At 33.0% G+C, this 19,582-nt stretch overlaps 2 protein-coding genes across 3 annotated transcripts; one reads left to right on the plus strand and one right to left on the minus strand.

Moving 5' to 3' along the window:
* The first annotated feature begins 8 nt into the window (after positions 1–8).
* LOC131853969 (RNA polymerase II-associated factor 1 homolog) lies at positions 9–6,303 on the plus strand. The gene is made up of 10 exons (XM_059205071.1): positions 9–255; positions 345–720; positions 1,073–1,362; positions 1,648–1,846; positions 2,623–2,805; positions 3,209–3,285; positions 3,395–3,580; positions 4,114–4,291; positions 4,929–5,141; positions 6,173–6,303. Exons 1-10 carry the CDS (start codon positions 185–187, stop codon positions 6,227–6,229), a joined length of 1,830 nt encoding a protein of 609 aa, XP_059061054.1. The 5' UTR covers positions 9–184; the 3' UTR covers positions 6,230–6,303.
* Positions 6,304–8,487: 2,184 nt separating this feature from the next.
* On the minus strand, positions 8,488–15,565 carry LOC131853961 (T-complex protein 11-like protein 1). Of its 2 annotated transcripts, none has more exons than XM_059205059.1 (9): positions 15,165–15,565; positions 14,179–14,373; positions 13,771–13,891; positions 12,898–13,104; positions 10,967–11,117; positions 10,438–10,601; positions 9,655–9,836; positions 9,352–9,518; positions 8,488–8,699 (listed from the first exon to the last, which is right to left on the minus strand). In XM_059205059.1, exons 1-9 carry the CDS (start codon positions 15,263–15,265, stop codon positions 8,503–8,505), a joined length of 1,485 nt encoding a protein of 494 aa, XP_059061042.1. In that variant the 5' UTR covers positions 15,266–15,565; the 3' UTR covers positions 8,488–8,502. The 2 variants fall into 2 exon arrangements, with proteins under 2 accessions (XP_059061042.1, XP_059061041.1); XM_059205058.1 differs by having other exon boundaries at positions 14,179–14,376.
* Positions 15,566–19,582: the final 4,017 nt, after the last annotated feature.

The following is a 19,582-nucleotide window of genomic DNA, read 5'->3' on the forward strand; positions in this document are numbered from 1 at the left end:
CGGAACGACTGTCAATGTCAGAAGCAAAGTAAAAAAAACAATTAAAAATAAACGTAAACTTAAATCTTAAAATAAACTTTGTCTTATGTGATGTGTTTTTAGCAATGTTTATTATTTAAAGTGAAATTTACATTAACAAGGCAATTCAAATCTGTTCAGTACAGTAAGTAATTAGCGTTGCAATATGCCGCCTACTGTACAGACAACGAATGAACCCGAAAGGGAAAAACGACCTCAGCGTACTACTGAAAGAAGGTTAGTAAGGTTTATATTGGGGAATCAATAAAATTTTCATGAAACCAGTCAATTTATGATACCAATTTTATAAATTTACTGTTATATAGGTCAGATTTGGTGACGCGAGTCAAATACTGCAACACGCTGCCTGATATTCCATTTGATTTGAAGTTCATTACATACCCATTTCCTTCGACGCGTTTTATTCAGTACAATCCTACCTCTTTGGAGAAAAATTATAGGTATGAAGTACTGACAGAACATGATCTAGGCGTACATATAGACTTGATAAACAGAGATATATACCAGGGTGATGGTAATGCTTTATTAGACCCAGCTGATGAAAAGTTGTTAGAAGATGATGTTCTTACTCCCCAAGATTCGAAAAGATCTCGTCACCATGCCAAGAATGTTTCATGGTTGCGCCGTTCTGAGTATATCTCCACAGAACAGACTAGATTCCAGCCTCAAACTATGGAAAAAGTGAGTATAGTAGTTAAAATATATTTGGGTCATATTCTGTTCCTGCCAATAACACCTAAACCATATAAAGTTATTGTCATCAATATAAATGTTTGTATCATTTGAGTAACAAACTTGCAACCATATGATGGTGAGGTAATGTTTTATACCACTATGACCATGAGGTTGACCATTATTTATCTTCTGTTGATTTACTTGTAATGATTCTTGAATCTTGTATTTAGATCTCTGGAACTTACAGTTGTAGTCTAATATTTCTAATTATTAACTTAGAGAAATCTTTCGTACAATTGGAAGTAGTCATATCATATATTTTTGTATTTATCGTAATTGAATGCTATTTAAATTTTAGGTTGAAGCAAAAGTTGGTTACAATGTCAAAAAGATATTCAGTGAGGAGACACTATATATGGACCGTGAGAGTCAGATCAAAGCTATTGAGAAGACCTTTGAGGACAATATGAAACCTATAGAAAAGCACTACAGTAAGCCAGGAGTTACCCCGGTTGAGGTCATGCCGGTGTTCCCTGACTTTGACATGTGGAAGTATCCATGTGCCCAGGTTATATTCGATTCAGATCCAGCACCGGCAGATAAAAATATTGCCGGACAGATTGAAGCTATGTCTCAAGCTATGATTAGGTATGTTAATTTAGATCTACAACTATTAATAACCTCAGAGTTATCTGAGATCTAAATTTTTGATGCAGGAAGAGAAACTTCTTAGAATATCATGGAAATGCCATCTGAATGGTAAGGAAAGAAACTCCAAGCCATCTCTGATTCTCTGAAGCCCCCTTTCATATGCATATCAACAACCTTCCTTCACATGTCTAATCCGCTCTCCCTGCTTGACTAAATCTAATAAGAACTGCTCATTGTTCCTTTAAAAAATACTTAATTTTTTTTTTATTACTCTGATTGCAGAGGTGTGATGGACGAAAGTGGTGAACAGTTTGTTGCCTATTGTCTGCCTACCGAGGAGACAATTCAGAAACGTCGCCGCGACATCACAGAGAACATCCCGTACATGGATGAAGACACCTATGAGTACAAAATGGCTAGAGAGTATAACTGGAATGTTAAAAGTAAAGCATCAAAAGGTTATGAAGAGAGTTACTTCTTGGTAAGTACATGTTTTTAAACAAATAATTGGTATCTAGTGTGAATGGGGCTTAATATAGATTGGCATTGATACTTTATTTTTTTAGTTACTACTACCACTGACTGTACAAAATGTATATCTGTAAGTTTTTTATAAGATTATCTGCTATATTGTCAAATAAAGTTGTATTAATATTATAAATGGCCAAATTAAGATTCATTTTGAATACCATTGATGACAGCCAATACATCCATGGGGCATTATTTCATATTGAAGTATTGTATCCAAGGACTAGGATATTATTTGTAATTTTAGATTGTAACGATAACAAACTTATTAGATGTGTGTATTAAGTGAATGTGTTGATATGCATATGATAATAAGCATTAGTTTCATTGACACTGTTATTTACATGAAGCTCGATTAAGACATATACTCTTGCCGTGTCTGCTGGATTGCATCTGCATTCCAAGTGTGGTAGTTTTGAATGCCAAACAAGCTGACTGGCCATTCAATGTTAAGTCGTTACGTTTATCTATATACATGAATAGTTCATTATTGTTTCCATTATTCTGAATTGCCATTCTCGATGACCCAGATGGTCATGCTTCACACACTGTAATTTCACTGCTCTATCCCCCTCCTCTACTGAAACACATCTTACAAAACATGCTGGTTTGCGAGTATAATATATAAATGAGGATAAGGTACACATGCAGACAACTTTTTAAAATATTTACAGTGGTCAAGAGGTTGTAATATATTTAAAAAAATATTTTGTCTACTTAAATGTTCAGGTGGTTCGCAATCATTGTGTATACTACAACGAGTTGGAGACACGTGTGCGGCTGTCCAAGCGTCGTGCTAGGGCCGGCGCCGCTGCACAGGCGCTTACCAGACTTGTGGTGACACATCGCCCGCTAAGTGGTGTTGAGCATCGTATGCTCAGGTTTAGGGAGAAGCAGCTTGAGCCACCGCAGGTACGTTTTGTTTATAGGTAATTGATTTTAAACTGTATAGAAGGTATGCCTTAATGTATTTTAAAAATTAAATAAAAATATTTTTTATTTCAGTAACAACAGTATCAGTTTATCATATCACATTACCTTGTACAAATTTAATAATTATAAAATCACTATATTGACGCAATTTAACGGTTCATTTAACGGTCCCTTCTTCCTTTTTTTTATACATATTTTAGTTACATATTTTATATAATAAAAATACGTCTATTTAAAAATGCACTCCATATTCCCATTATATTTTTACATACTTATGCTTGTTTTCTACTAGTGCCAAACTATATGGTTGTGTATATATTTTAAATTTGAATATTTATTATTACAGTAATTATTTTTTTACTTCTTCATTTTTGTTTACTAGGAGGAAGATGAAGAAGAAGAGGAAGAAGATGATGATGATGATGAAGATAAACAAGAAGAAAATACAGAAAAAGAAAGGTAATTTATAATAGAAATTAAATTTGTACTACTTTTTTTTATTAAAATAGGTTTGTATAATTTTTTGTGTTTTTTCAAACTTTAATACACAGTTACAAATAACTTTTAGATCTCAATCCCGTTCCAAATCAAGGTCAAAGTCACCACAAGGATCAGTGAAGTCGAAGGGGTCGAACAGATCGAGATCTGGCTCTAGGGAGAAATCTCGCTCGAAGTCCAGAAGTCGGTCACGGTCAGCTTCAGGATCGAGAAAATCGAGATCGCGATCTGGTTCCGCTCATTCTGGCTCTGCTAGGTAAAGTTTATAAACGAATTACTTAATACTATTAGTTTTATATTAAGCTTTAATTCTCACTTTTTTGCATAACATATAAGTCACTTTTTGACACATAAGTGTATGTAAATATATGATGTATTGATTTTATTTTGCATATTATATCTTTATGTTTATCATTAATTATTTATGATATTATTATTAAATTATTATTTGCACATTTTGACTCACTAAACACTACCTATGCCATACTGTATTGGGTTGACTGGAAGAGGTCTCTTTTAGAGATAAGTCCTCCTTTGTTAACATCATTTCTAATGGATATACCTAAATAATGTATTTAATAAATATAAATTATTTTGTAACTGTAATGCTTATGAATTTGAATATCACGGTTTCAAAAACCATTCCAAACTTGAGTGACTTTTCTTTCTATAAGAACTAAACAAAATGTAAAAAGCATTATAATCCCAACAAATTAAAATGAGCCAAAAAATTCTGTGCCTATTTCATAACTGTATATTCTTTTAATATCGTTAACTTATTATTTTAAGGTCTAGATCGGGGTCAGCTCGGTCACGATCTCGGTCAGGATCGCGGTCACGGTCAGGCTCACGGTCAAAAACCTCCTCCCGTGCATCTTCTCGTGCCAGTTCCAGGAGTGGCAAAGGTTCTCGCGCAAGTTCAGCCAGCAGACGTGCCTCTAGAGCTAGCAGCAAGGCTAGTAATAAGGTAGTCATACATTTTTATTATGTCTCATGCTATAAAACCACAAATAAGTTTATTTTTTTGCATAAATGTTACGTGATATTTATACAAAGTTTTGCAAATTGATTTAATTTTATTTAAAAGAATTAACTTAGGTTTGGTACTTGGAGCATAGCATAGGTTGGCTCAGCTGAGTTAATTATATCCGACTACAATTATTATAAACCATGTAAATTGTTTAGTCTTGAATCTACACATATAAAAAATGAAGTCTGTAACATTAATGGCGAGGCCATTAATGTTACAGACATTTCGCTGTTCGCAATAATCTCAGTAATTGCTGAACGGATTTTCATGCAAAACCTGACTACCACATACATATGCATATGCGATACTCAGTTGGGGTCAACTGAGTGATATGAGAAATGTTTAGGTATATAATTTCTTAAGGATTTGTTTAAATTGTATAAAATCCGATGAGAAATGCGATCAGGGGCCGTAATAAAAAAATATTATTGGAGCCAAATTAAAGGTTTTACCTCCTAGAAAGTACCGGCTTCCATTTCCATATCTCAATATGCGTCAATAAACTAACAACTTAATTAACCTCTTATTATGGACGTTAAGGTTTGATAATAATTAATAATAAATAAAATTGCAGGGCTCAAAGGCAAGTTCTAGGGCGAGCTCCCGTGCATCGTCTCGCGCCAGTCGGGCCACGAAGCGGTCTTCCCGTGCATCCTCTCGAGCCTCTCGGTCCTCGTCCAAAGGGTCAGGCTCGAAAGCATCATCTAGAGCAAGTTCTAGAAGAAATACTGCCTCTGGCAGTGGATCTGAAAGGTCTAGAAGTCGATCAGCAAGCGGTTCTAGACAGGTGAATATTTAAATTGATTATTGGTGATAATTTTTTGAGAGTATTATTTAAAAAAATTGTAATTTACATAAATAGTTGCAATGTAATTTGAGAAGCCACCTTGCATAGGGAGGAATATAACTTCTTTCCGTTCATGTAATATGTCAAATTATTTGAAGTACAGAGTTTTACCAAATTATAGAAACATTCTATTGTAGAAGACAGTATTGGTGCATTACATTGGTACATTGCCATAATTATTTAATTTCCTGTCTTTATGTCGTAATATTACAATTTATATAAACTAATATTCTTAACACTCATAAATAAACATAACACGTATTGAAGAAATTTTTAATATTTACCATTCATTCATAACTTAAGAGCCACATTCTTCTCAGTGTAGCTCTTGCCACTTTATTGACACGACTCCAATTTTGTCTTTAATTTAATTCATAGTATTTTTCATTCGTAGCTGTGCCTTTGTCTTTCCCTCCTCTTTCCTTCTATTTTTCTCTCAATAATAATTTTCATAAATTTATCGTACCTTATCAAGTGTCGTAACATTTTTCGTCGGCTCTTTATTTTAAGCTACCAAAATATGAAATTCTTTTATCTTAGTAATATATATCAGGCATGTTAATGAGCTCCGTAACCGTAACCGAATCCGAAATAAAAGTTTCGGATAATACCGGAAAGGGGCGGAGCCTAATTGAGACACGTTATGTAACTATTTTATTAGCTATTTGTATTTGACTTTTGAAATTCCTTAAAAAATTAATATTCGTAACCGAAATTAACCGGAACTAACGGATAATCCGAAATACTTTTATATCTGCATCCGTATGCGGTATAATAATCATTACTATATCCGAAACCTATCCGTATCCGAAATTTCATATCCATAACAGCCCTGATATATATATTACGATAATATAAATATAAATAATTACTATTCGACGTCAAAGGGTATAACAGAATTTTTAGTACATTATTGTTAGAAGACCCAAAGATAAATAAAATAAATTAAGTACATATTATTTTTTGTTCAGGGTTCCCGTAGTGGCTCTGCGTCCAGTGCAAGATCAAGACGCAGCGGTTCTGACTAGATTAAGAGATTTTTATTATATTATAATGAAGAAAGTAAATGAATTGACCACGTTTACTTTTATTTTATCCTCTATATGTGTTGTTACTTCAGCGTAAACATGATTACATATACATATAGTCGCAGTTATCGCAGTAGTGTAGTCAGACCGTAATGTCTGAGTAACAGATCGGAGTAATGCCATATACTCCGATATGTACTCATCTATTCATAAATTGGCTAACTGAAGTCTAATTTTACCAAGCTTTGAAAAATTAGGACTATTCATCTAATGTTAATATTGCATAATTATTAGACGAATAGTTTTTCATTATTTGTTGACAATACTCTAGCTAAAACAACGTGAAATAAATTATACATTATTCATATCCATTCCACATATTTTTTTCTTTATATGTTACTGGAAAAGCAGAGAAGCTTACGGCTCACTTAATGACCGTCATCTACATACGTGAAAAATACCACTATATCATCAAGTAATGCCTGTGATACATATGTTTGTGCTTACCGCTTTAACATTCGTTTAAACAAACTAATAAAAAAATAGTTTGATTTACAGCAGATACAAAATAATAAAAGACAGTCCATATAGCAGCAATTTTATTAGTGCGTTCACTTGATTACATACAATTAAAAAATGCTAATTGTATTAAAACAATTGTTAAATTGTAACACGAGAATCAAACATTTCAGTTTATTTATAGAATAAATATTATGCTTACATGCAACAGTTTTTGTTTTTCACTCACTCAAAAGGTCTAAAAAGAGACAAAACAGATCAAGAGATAAAATACTTTTATCAACGAGAGGAAAGTCTACATTAAACAGGAAGATTTTAATGGTAACACTCAAAGTACAAGGAATGTATTATTATATCTAGATAAGTAATTAGTAAAATCTTTCTAATATATAACATTATCAAGTCAATCATCATCAATCAAACATGATGTATAACAAATATACTATTTCGTTTTATTCTGATTAAAAAAGCCACCTACAATTTGTAACGATGGGTAGGTAGAAATTACGATCTTGAAAATTGAAAAAAACAAATTGTCAAAGTAGACTTATCTATAAAAATGAAGAATATAATCCTTAAATAAAAGAATTGTAACATTTAGATAAGGGGCTAATTACTACGTTGAAGCCACTACAAAATCTGCATATAATGTTTTAAAAAATATTAGTGACATTTAAAGTTCATCTAAGACTTAATCTTATATATTTCATATGCTCCTAGAGATCAAGTTTTAATTTTATGCGGGTTTCAGTTTGTTGTCACAATAAAATTGATTTACACAAATACAAAAATATAATTATTTATCTAATTCATTGTGTTACGTACAAAAATACGTTAAAATTTATTATTATTTTATTTATTAGACCTATAACTGTACCACAGCCCCTTTAATCGCATACTATTATTTAGTCATGGTTACGTTTAATTATTAATTGTTTAGTATATTAATTATGATCACATTTAAATTTAATTATAGAACAATTCAAAATTATTTATCATTAGAATTTTTTTATATTAACTATTTTCTATAAAATATCAATACACTTTAACTTTAGGTATTTATATATTTTATTAAGAGTATGTGAACAAGCACAGTTAAAGACATTTTTAAATAATTACAAAGCACTTTGTGATACTGTTAAAACATTAGCGCAAAAATAAACCACTGCCGCTAGCGTTATCGCATCTTTTGTTATTGACAATATTGCTTGTACATAATCTGCAATTGATTTAGATTATACGTTTATGTATAAAAGCGACCATCACCACTTAACAGGTGGGCCATCAACTTGTTCATCATTACATAAACAAAATAGCGCTTGATAATAGTCCATCAATTATGTAACACTGTATGAAATCGTTCTTATTAAAATTGTGAAATAATTTGAATCGACAAAATGCGATAAATAGATGGCGCTATGTGAATTATTCTGTGGGTATTATTATTTACCAGTTTTTAGACAATCAGACGTCAAATACAATTATTCATTATACATAAAACTTCAATGCAATGAAGAGCTGTAATGAGTTATAGCAGTTTTTCTGACTTCACTACTCGTACTTTATTGGGCTTCCAAGATATCGAACCCCTTAAAATACTACTAAAAAAATGGTAGGTATTTTACGATATTGCACGCATACCCTATAATTCTCCTGAGTACTCCAAGTAGAAGCTGTACCCTACTTTTAGTAACCTCGCTTTATGACAGATTAGAGTATACTTTTAAAGAAGCCAAACAACCTAGCGGGTACATTTAACTCCTGCTCAGTTCCTCGGTGACGATGTCCAGGTAGTGGCTGGTAAAAACAGCCTTGTTGTGCATGACATACCGGAGTAAGGTGCCCGAGACAGATGTCAACTCACGAGACAAGGCGGACAGACCGACCGGTATTTGTCGAGAACCACCCGCGCATACTAGTATCATTTTTAGAAATTCTAGCACGCGTTGACCTGGAATTATGTAATATAGTTATCCGCGACCTCGTCCAATTTTTTAATAAAATGAAGGGGGAACTAATAACCCCATGGCTATCAATGTACCATGTCAAATTGATGACTATGTGGTTTCCTCTGAAAACCATCGTGATAAATTCATGGTGAATTTACCATAATGGGCTAACTGACCTGACGTCATCCTCATTTTATCATCCTCCACTGGAACCCTGACAGCGTAAACCGTTAGCGCAGGTGGGTGCATCATTCCATATTCATACATAAGAATAAACTGTAGTCTGTATTCTTTTACGTAAAATTAAGAAAATCATAGGATTTTTATCAAACTTTATACGTGATCATGGCGGTTCTAACACTACCGAAATATTGGGAACTCAATAAAAATAAAACGTGGTAAGATACCATGTTTTTCTTTATTTTACGTATAAATAATAATCGCGTCAAATTTAAAAAGTATATACTGATACTATATTGAAAATTATTTTAGTGTTGAATAGAATATCGAGGAAGGCTATATAATATATAACATCACGCTACGATCAATAGGAGCTGCAATCAAAATTAATACGAAAATACGACGCAGATGAATTTGCGCGAGTCAGCTAGTTTTATAAAAAAGTAATATTAATTTAAAAAATGTTATACTTACGAACTATTTGCCTGACCCTATGTTCAGGGTCCTTCAGGGAGATTATTTGTGTTCTGATAAGTTCCTTAGTATCAGAGGTAAGTGGTTCTTGATTGAGATTCTCTAGGAGCTGGTCAGTTACAAGTACCACTTCTTCAGCTATAGATGGCAAGACTGCTTGAAGTTCTCTGTGGATAAATGGAATACTTATTAAATTATCATCCCCCACTGGTGCCCCGCCAGCGTATATCGTTAGCGCAAGTGAGTAAACTATTGCATTATCTTCCTTTAAAAAAAATAGTTAGTGTAGGTTAGGTTACTCACACATCAGTAGAAGCGTTGTCCATAATGATAACAATTTTATCCTTCAGAGTTTGTTTGTGTTGGGCTGCTGTATTTGGATCTGTGGCACAGGATGGACTGGCCAGCATCAGGGATGCTACACACACCAGCCTGTAGACCTGAGTACCCAACTCGGCAAATCTTGGAGCGTCTAGGGATATCGTCTGTCAATTGCAACAATTTAAGCTGTAATTTTAATCATTAGAACTTTGATGACAGTGATTCTTGATAACCAGATAAATCTTACTAAAATAAAGGTGTTCTGTTCCCTGTTAATTGCTATCCTGCTAATTGAGGAAATGTAACAATAGTATAACTCCATAGAGAGTTTTTTTTATTTAATCATGTGATGATTCTTATAGTATTTCCGTGTGGCGCTTGCGATCTATACTCGCATTTGAAGTATTTAGAGTAACAGATTAGAAGGGTATTGGGAAGAACAGTTTTCTACATACATGTTTTATGGAGACTTTTGATTTATCTTTTATCGTAGATGGGACAATCAGAGCCCTTCTTAATTGTCGGCGTTATGGTGGCACCATTACTATGAGCGTAATTCGGGCTCACTGTCGTCATTCGGAAAAATTTTGGTTTGTTTCTTACACTAGTTACCTCATAGTTTTTGTCGCTAGATTACAATTAGATAACCCTTCGATCTAAGTACCTACCAGTCATATTCCATAACACTGTTTTCTTATTTCTTTCATATCCATGGACATAGGTCATTTCACATTTTTATTGATAATTTAAAATTAATAAACTTACCTCTGGATAGCCTTTTGTACCATCCCACTCAAGCAACTCCAAATAAGCTTTAGCCAGGGTCTGCGCTGTTACATTTCTAATGACATTCTGATCAGTAACCGGGATTGTTAGACCTGTTTTGTCTATGTTCCGTTTCAACCACTCCCGGGTATGCTGCAAACCATCTGAAAGATGTGTTATCGAAGATAAAAACAGAGTAACCGAGTTTTAACGGTCATTTTAATAATAGGATAAATAATAATAACCCTGGACAAGGCACAGAGCACCATCTAGTCCCAAGCTAAGCAAAGTTTGTGTTATGAATACTAGACAACTGATAGAAATACTGAAGTACATTTATTATTGTAAATACACACAAAATATACATAGGGAACACCTAGACTAATACAAACAATCACATTCATGAATAAAAGTACTAGGAAATGAATCCGCGTCTATAGGAAGTAAGGCTGTGTACTAAACCGCTAGACCACCGAGGTCACCATTCAATGGCTGGCAAATCATAAATAGACGGTGAATCACTGAATACCTTCAGAAACTTTAAGCATTTCATCAAACTTCACCCTCTCATATTGAACACTTTCTTTTTGTACGTGCGGCCGTATCATTGCTATTAGCGTGTTTGCCAAATCTAGTTTTAATACCTCCAGCGTTTCGAGAATCGATCGGAATACATCTACCTGTAAAAAAAATAGTCGAGGCATTATTAACGCAACGCAACATTTGACACAAAACATCTATCGGTAGATTTTTTTAAATTAAGAATTAATAATGGAATGGATCTCCCGCCTGCGCTAACGGAATATGCTGGAGGGGTACCAGTGGATGATAAGATGAGCATCAGGTCAAGTCAGTTAAACCATCGTGACAAATTGACCAAGAAATTGATGGTTTTCAGTGGGAACCGCGTGGAGGTAAACGTGACATGGTACATTGCTATTTTTTTTATATTTCCCCCCTGTTGGAGATTTAATTTTTTGTTTCTGTCAGTCATAGTTATTGTGTCAACTAGATTCGCATAGGCGACGATTATCAGGTTATCATGTGATGTCCGTGATATCATTCATGTGTTGCCAGTTCGGAGGACCAAGATGACATGCCTCTTATACTGTAATTTCAGTGTCTTTTCTCACCCTTCAACTGAAACATAGCTTATAAAGGATGCTGTTTGGCGTTTGACATATGTGAAGCTGTAGTACCCATGCAATACTTTCTACAAAGGTGACGGTTACTCCTACATTAGGTGGCCCACCAGCTTGTATGTCGTACCATATCATAAAAGTAATATTTACATGAAAAAAAATCTAAACATTTCACTTACGATGACACTCGCAATATCCTTGTAAGTTTGACACTTTTTTTTTATACTACTATGGTGGCAAACAAGCATACGGCCCATCTGATGGTAAATGGTTACCGTAGCCTATGGACGCCCGAAGTACCAGGGGTGTCACGTGCGCGTTGCCGACCCTTAAAATACCCTTAACCTTAATATACCCTTCTTGAAAAACCCCATGCTGTAGTCTCGTGAGAAAAACTCGGCAGGAAGTTCATTCCACAATCTAAGTGCACGCGGGAGGAAGCTCCTCTGAAACCGCAATGTCCGAGACCACTTAGGTTCCAGCGTGTGGGAATGAATTCCCTGTCGATGGCGAGCGGTGCGATGGTGAAAGGTGGCCGTAGGAATCATGTCGAACAATTCCTCAGAACACAGTCCGTTGTATAATCGGTAGAACACACAAAGCGAAGCGAAGTCTCGCCTCAAACCAAGTGGCTCGATACCGTTAGAGAGATTGGGATCATCGACAATTCTCATAGCACGTCTCTGAATCGAGTCAAAAGGACCGAGCTGGTATCCAGGTGCTCCTGCCCAAAGATGAGAGCAGTACTCCATGTGCGGCCGAATTTGAGACTTATATAAAAGGAGTCTCTGGTCCGCAGTGAAGTACCGCTTCGCTCTATTGAGCACACACGAGTTTTTTGGACGCCAGCTTAACCTTTTCTTCGAGGTGACTACGGAACTCAACTGTGCTAGAGATGTCGATACCGAGAATCCCAATACTCTTAGAGATGGTAATGGACGTGTTCTGGAATTGCGGAGCCACAGTAAAAGGGGTTTTCTTAGCGGTGAACGCGCAGGCTTGTGTCTTGGTAGGGTTGAATTGAACTAAGTTCAGTCGCCCCCAATCAGAGACTGGTAAGAGTAGTCTCGATTTCAGACACAAGCTGTTCGCGGTTTGCCTCCACAACAGAAAGAGGGATATTAGTACGGCCCGTGTAAAATGCGTCCCCAGTACTGTCATCCGCATAACAATTAATGTTAACTGTAGTTAACAAATCATTGATATGTAGCAGAAACAGTGTCGGGGAGAGAACGGAGCCTTGCGGGACGCCTGCGTTAATGTCCATGCTATCAACTACAAAATTGTTAACATACAAAAATAACTTTAGGAGTCTTACAGTATCTGTGAGTATGGTAATGTTTTGTATCATCTCATCCCTCGCCGGCGCTGCCAACTTAGCCATAAGGTCTATCACAAACTTCGCATACTTGTTGAAGTCTAAACTGTTGTTTTCCGCCTGTTGTTTTATGAATTCTCCATCTAAGACCTCCTCTATCATCTCTTTAATTCGGGTATGACGCGGGAGTAGAATGGAGAACAAACCCTAAAATAGAATAGAAAAGCCTTTATTCAAATAAACTTAATTTTACTTTTAAGTAGTCACAACTGTGACTAGTTAAAAGTAAATTAGATTAAAAGAAAGATAAATCTTTCTTTTAATCTAACTCTCATTTGGAAAGCTGTCTCATCTCAAGAAGAACGCAAAAGATACTTGCATGTTGCTCTTTTAAATAATCCTTATAACATTACATTTCAAAATAAAATGTGTGAATACAAACTACCAACTAGCACTAACTTATTAGGGTCAACATATTAAATACACAATAAGTTTAAATCAATCTTAGTAGAAATAATAAGTTCAGTATTTCATCCAACATTTTTGTATGTTGAGCTATTTTATTTAATGGATTTAGATAGAACATTATTTTTCAGAAATATGTCCGTTTCATTACAAATTAGAATAACAAACAATGTAAGAAACATGCAGAGTTCTATATTCATATATTAAATTTATTTTAAATTATTCTGTAATGTATATTGGATTTAGTGTTGTTCTGTAATCAAAATATCATAAATTTACATATGTGTTTTAGAAACAATTTTCATTCACTCTCTTGACAATTTTCTTTGGTAAATTTTTATATTACAATATAACTCTTATTAATTAAAATTCTTATAATTAAATGAATTAATATTGTTTTAAAATTACCTGTTTAACATCTTCAAGTAGTATAAGTGCCTGCTTATACTCAGGAGGGTCAGAATTAAGTTGCTCTCTTAATATATCAAAATATGCCCTGTGCATTGTCTCTTTTACTAATTTTTGGTAGCTGCATTGAAAGTGGTTGGGTTAAAACATAATGGAAAAAGTTTTTGTAAAAAACTACATTTGTTTTTATTCTCAATCCACATGACACTCATATATCATGAATATAGGTGACTAGTGAATAGTTAGGACTAATAGCTAGTGTGAAGTATTTCCGTATAAACTCTATTTTGATTAAAATATATGAAATAAAAACCAATTTTTGATACTACATTCATTGATTAATTAGATTTAAGTTGAGAAAAGTTATCAAACACATTTTTGCTTATATAATATTAGTATCAATTTAACCTGTTATCTGGAGGTTCAAATGGCTCCAATTTGAAGTCCTGATCAACCGCTATTTCATGTGCTAGAGCCATGTTCTGCATCCCATGAGCTGCTTTCATAATATCCTCTAAAGTTACAAATTTTGGAGGCGATGCACCTGTTATGGTAGACCCCCGGACTCTGAACTGTATTGGTTCACTGGCATAGTATCTGCTACTGCTGGAAGATAAAGAATGAGTTTATTCGAAATTGCTGAAATCAACAAGTAGTTATAAATTAATATGTGATATATATGTATATTGGGAGTACAGTTTCAAATATGAAAGTAGCCAAAGATAAGATGAGTATATAACAATGAAGAAATATTTTTTGCTTCAGTAATTTTATAGAAAACAGTAAAAATTCTAATGGTAATTTCGGTAACATTTCCTATGCTCTATTATAGCATTATCCAATGTTATCATAACATAAAATTGAGTTTGTTTCCCCTAAGGATCCTTCTATTGATATTGATCCTTCGATCCTATGTCACATATTGTCACACTTTGTTGAGACCCTCCCCACCCCCAACATGTTTATCCCCATTTGTCATTTGAATTTTGTCAATTTCAATCTAATGCACAACTTATTGTGCTGAGAAGGAAACTAAAAATTGTTTTTAAATAGTTTTTGCAATGTACAATGGGCTTTGTTCTTTTTTATATAACATGGAACAAAGGAAACACAAATAAAGGCCATATGTTATTTATAAGTTTGCTATATGAATAATTATAAAAAATATTCAAAAACCACTAAGAAAACTTAATATTAATTAACATTAATAGTAATATTTAATCTGGCTATGTATTATTTGTATTATTAATTGACTTTTATTATGAGAAAATCAATATTTTATCTTACTATAGTAGGTAAACAAAATTCTGAAAGGTAAGTTACCTTAACAATTATTGAAAGATGTAAAATTAATTAATAGTAAATATTATCTTTAAGAGAAACAGTTACTAAACCTGGATCCAGCAGGCATGGGTTGGGATGGGGTTTGGGTATTATTCTCTCCCTTATCCGCGCCTTGTGATCCCGAACCACTAGGTGCTTCGCGGTTACTCATGATGAAAGTTTAGTTATAACTGATCCAGGTATAACCGTGACACTTCCTCAACCCATATAAGGCAGAATATATGAAGGCACCAAGTTGAAATCTTCAAATCATCTCACAACACAATCACCTTGAGTCATAACAACATATAACCTCAATTGTAAGACAAACAAAGGCTGAAGTTAATGATTTCTTGATTCCAAATCTTGTATCCAATATGAATATGACGTTATTTAATAAAATTAATTTGATTTTCTGTTTTTATATGAATTATTATGATTTTTAATATAGAATATAGCTGTTTTGATATACTTGTCAATTTAACTGTCAAAATGAAATAATAGTGTCAGTAAAGACTGTTACTGTCAGTATTGTCAGATTACTTTTTTTTTGTACATAGATAGTCTAAAGTACAAATACAAACTTGACCAGTTTGTATTTGTACTTTAGACTATTAAGACTAATAATATATATAGACTAATAAACATTAAAAATTAATGTTATAAAAACAACGTGGGAACACATGAGAGCATCGTGGCCTATCAGTTTTTCACAACTTGGATCCCAGATTCAGAGTTTGTATCTGCCTCCATCCAGCAAAGTTTCCAGTGATCGAAACAGTAAGAAACTAAAATAAATCGGGAGACTACGAGTTTCAATGTGATATTGGGCCCATATTACATTGAATTTATAACTAGGTGCTGTGCGAAATGTGGACATTACAATTTTGTTTACCTAGACTATGATAGTAGACAATACCTCTGACTAACCCACAAACTATCATGTTCACTAAAATGGCCATCTGGGATAATGAGGCAGTGAAGATATTATTTTAGTAACTCAGTTACTTAAAAATAAAGGAACGGTATTTAAAAAGTTGGCTTCAAACTGCACATAGTATTGACATTGTAACGCCAAGATGGCAAAGTGTATAACAAGTGCATTCTAAATTAGATGTAATGACAAACAACCGTATTTTATGCAATAAAAATATTATTACAATATTTTCTTGCATTAAGACCAGACACAAATACCTACTAAGTAAATTCCAGGCACAAATTAAAGAAGCGTAGTAGAGGCAATCTAACTTGTTCACAGACATAACGGCCAACTAATTTACCTACGCAAACGCATTGCTAGAGGCGGCGGCAGATTGCTTTTTCTCAACTGCTTATTCCATTTTAAACTTATGGGATTTCAAAACACTATTCGTCTTTTATTTAAGAATAAAGTAGTGGTTAAATTCTTTATAAGTACTTGTATACTGTATTTTTTTTCTTATGCTAATATTATAGAGTTAATGTTCGATTATAAAAATACTACTTGATACTAATAATACTAGATATTACAAAACTTGAGTGTAAGGGGACAAGGACTCAAATATGTAGTTTCTGTTAACTTCACGAGCGCTTGAATTTCTCCGTTGAAGAGATAAACCTCTTACTAGAAACTTGATTTCTTATAAAAACTTTCGCTCATAATAACTAAGTAGATACTCCTTTACGTCATGAAGTGAAGAATTCAGTTAAGAAGTATTATAATTTTAATATAAACGCAGTGTATTTTTTCAGTAGGTATGCGTATTCTTTTTTCTTTTATTTTTTCTATTCAAATTGACGATGAAAAACTGCCGTACAGCTTTACAATGATGTCTTTTTATCATGGAACCTTTGAGGATTTTCAATACATACCTACTATTTAATGCCAATTAAAAAAATAACTTTTAAAATTTGGGATCTCACCAGGGATGTAATATATTATCTGTGCCAGGGTGGACATTGTGGACTATCAAAATTGTCGTCATCAAACATCTCTTTCCTACCACTCCGTCTAAAACTTAGAACTATTATAACTTACTAATTAAGTAATATACATTAAATATTAAAATTTTCAGTGGTTAGGTTCATGCAAATTTCTGTAGTACCGCACCTAGAGCTAATTTTCTCTCCGAACTGTATTCTTAAACAAACAGTTGGTCCCATTAAAACATTTTCACAAGTTTCTCGTACCGGCACGTCATAGTTTAAATTAAAGTCCCGCTTTCCTGAAAGAAAAATCTTTGAATTTATTTCTTGAAGGTGGATGCGACTCTTTGATGTTTAAATATTAATATACCTACATACCTACCGTGTTATTCTTGTCTATAGCAACATTATAAATACTACGATATAAATATAATTTGGTGAATAAAAAAAAAGTAGTAATATCTATGCATGTTGTTATTATTAGTTACTAACTGAACCGCTCAACTTCGTCTGTATCACACTTACTTCACATTTATCATTGTATTTCGCCCAATTGACATAATATCTTTTTAATTTATAGCTATGTGTAATTCTCATCTATCTTAATATTATAAACGCGGAAGGTCGTGAATATGGATATATGGATTTAGTTAATACATATATTAAAATATTGCCTATAAACATTTAGCATAAATATAATTTGTCCTTAATAAATAAAACACAATTATCGTGATATATTACTAATATTATGCAATATAATGTTATCTTCGCTAATATTATAAATGCAAAAACTTGTGAGTATGAATGGATGTTTGTAAATCTTTCACATAAAAACTACTGAACGGATGTAGATAAAACTTTACAGAAGTATAGCTTATAGTCTGTTCCAATAAAACACGTTTTTAGGATTGGTAATGAATTTATTCCTGGCTGGACCATAATTATTAATGCCTATGTTATAAGCCATATAAAGAAATTCTGTAATTAAACAAAATTTTAAAGTTTAAATTTGAATACTATTTGTCAGAAATAAAACTAAGTAGATAACACATTCTTCTTTCCCAAAAAAAATTATTATATCATTAAACTATCTTTGTTGAGTTTGAATAAACAAATACTTATAAATATATGTGCCTAAGTACGTTTATTATAATAGTTCTATGATAATCCTTGTACAATTCTATAGAAAAATAAAATTGTAACTGGCTACAAATAGATATGTGCGTTGCCACGCCGGTAAAACGTAATAAAAAAAAGTAATAAAAGAACAAATTTAAAATGATCAGAAGTTATCCAGTATACATTTAAATTAAATTTTATTAAATAAAAATTATTTAATAAACTTTAATAAATCTATCAACCATCTCTCAAATTATCATCTAGGCTTTAATATTCTTACAAGCGTTCAAATCGTTAGATAAATGAGGTAGCCCCATATCTACAACTTAGTTTACATAGGTATGAAATATATTTCAATTTATAGCCATTTGGTGGCGCATTTAGCGATTAGAAATGTAGATTGCTTCTACAGTGAGGCAAAAACTATAGTACTTATGCAGAAGCGAAGCGGGAGAAGACGTTTAGCATAATAATTAAGCATATTTTGGCTTAAGAATGTAGGTATGAGCCTTTCGAGTAGCATTAATTTCACTAAAAGGAATGTAATATTACTTCAAAGGATTTAAAGTAAATTTGAACTTCTGCGCTACTGACATACGGGTTTTTGTCTTATGATAAGCTTCTTGTTATTTTTTTATTACACCTAGGTAATCAATGGATATTCCATATGACTTACGGATACTTATTGTGACTTTTTTTAGGGATGATAATGGTTAAATTATAGTAATACGCCCGTGCTTGCATTAATGGTATGGTGATAATGATAAATTTAATGATGATCAATTTGAGTAGGTAAAGGGTAAAAGAAGGAGAATCAAAGCGTGGAATTGCCTTGATAAGAGAAAACCGCATATTAGTAAATAAATGGTTTTAATTTACTAAAAATTCTACTGCTATCAATAGATTAATTTTGACAATAAAGGACAATAAATATGACAATGCTACAAAACTCATTACATGTCTACTTTCCTACCCATCGTTAGGTAGGTTTTACTATCGCTATAATAATTTGAAATTTTTGTTTCCAGGGAAGTGAAATGTCAAAGAGTGTCTAATATTGATATGTGTACCTATGTGTATCTAAAATTTCACATGATGTGATAAACTATGTGAGATTTACAAATCTAATTTTTCCTAAGACAGAAATGTAAGGCGCCGTAGAGTCTCCTAAGTACGACAAAAGTGTAGCCGCAAGTTAAGTCCGCGCTAACTCTAAGCAGTTTTTAAGTAAAAGTTACTTAATTTTTAATGAAAGATGGTTCTAGAATTTTAGATGGAGTGCAACTAGAATAGTTTGAGTTAAGACTTTCATTTAGCTAAGATTATAATGAGTTGGATTACGGTATCCGATTAATTATTTTTTTCTGACTTGGATTGCTGTCTAGCCACGTTTACGTTTACGCTTTATGCTCATTTTAATTCCTATATGTATATATATATATATATATATATATATATACAGTTT

The sequence above is a fragment of the Achroia grisella genome, unplaced genomic scaffold, assembly GCF_030625045.1.
Source record: "Achroia grisella isolate CSIRO2021 unplaced genomic scaffold, CSIRO_AGI_Agris_v1 utg918, whole genome shotgun sequence".
In the NCBI taxonomy this organism is placed as follows: Eukaryota; Metazoa; Arthropoda; class Insecta; order Lepidoptera; family Pyralidae; genus Achroia; species Achroia grisella.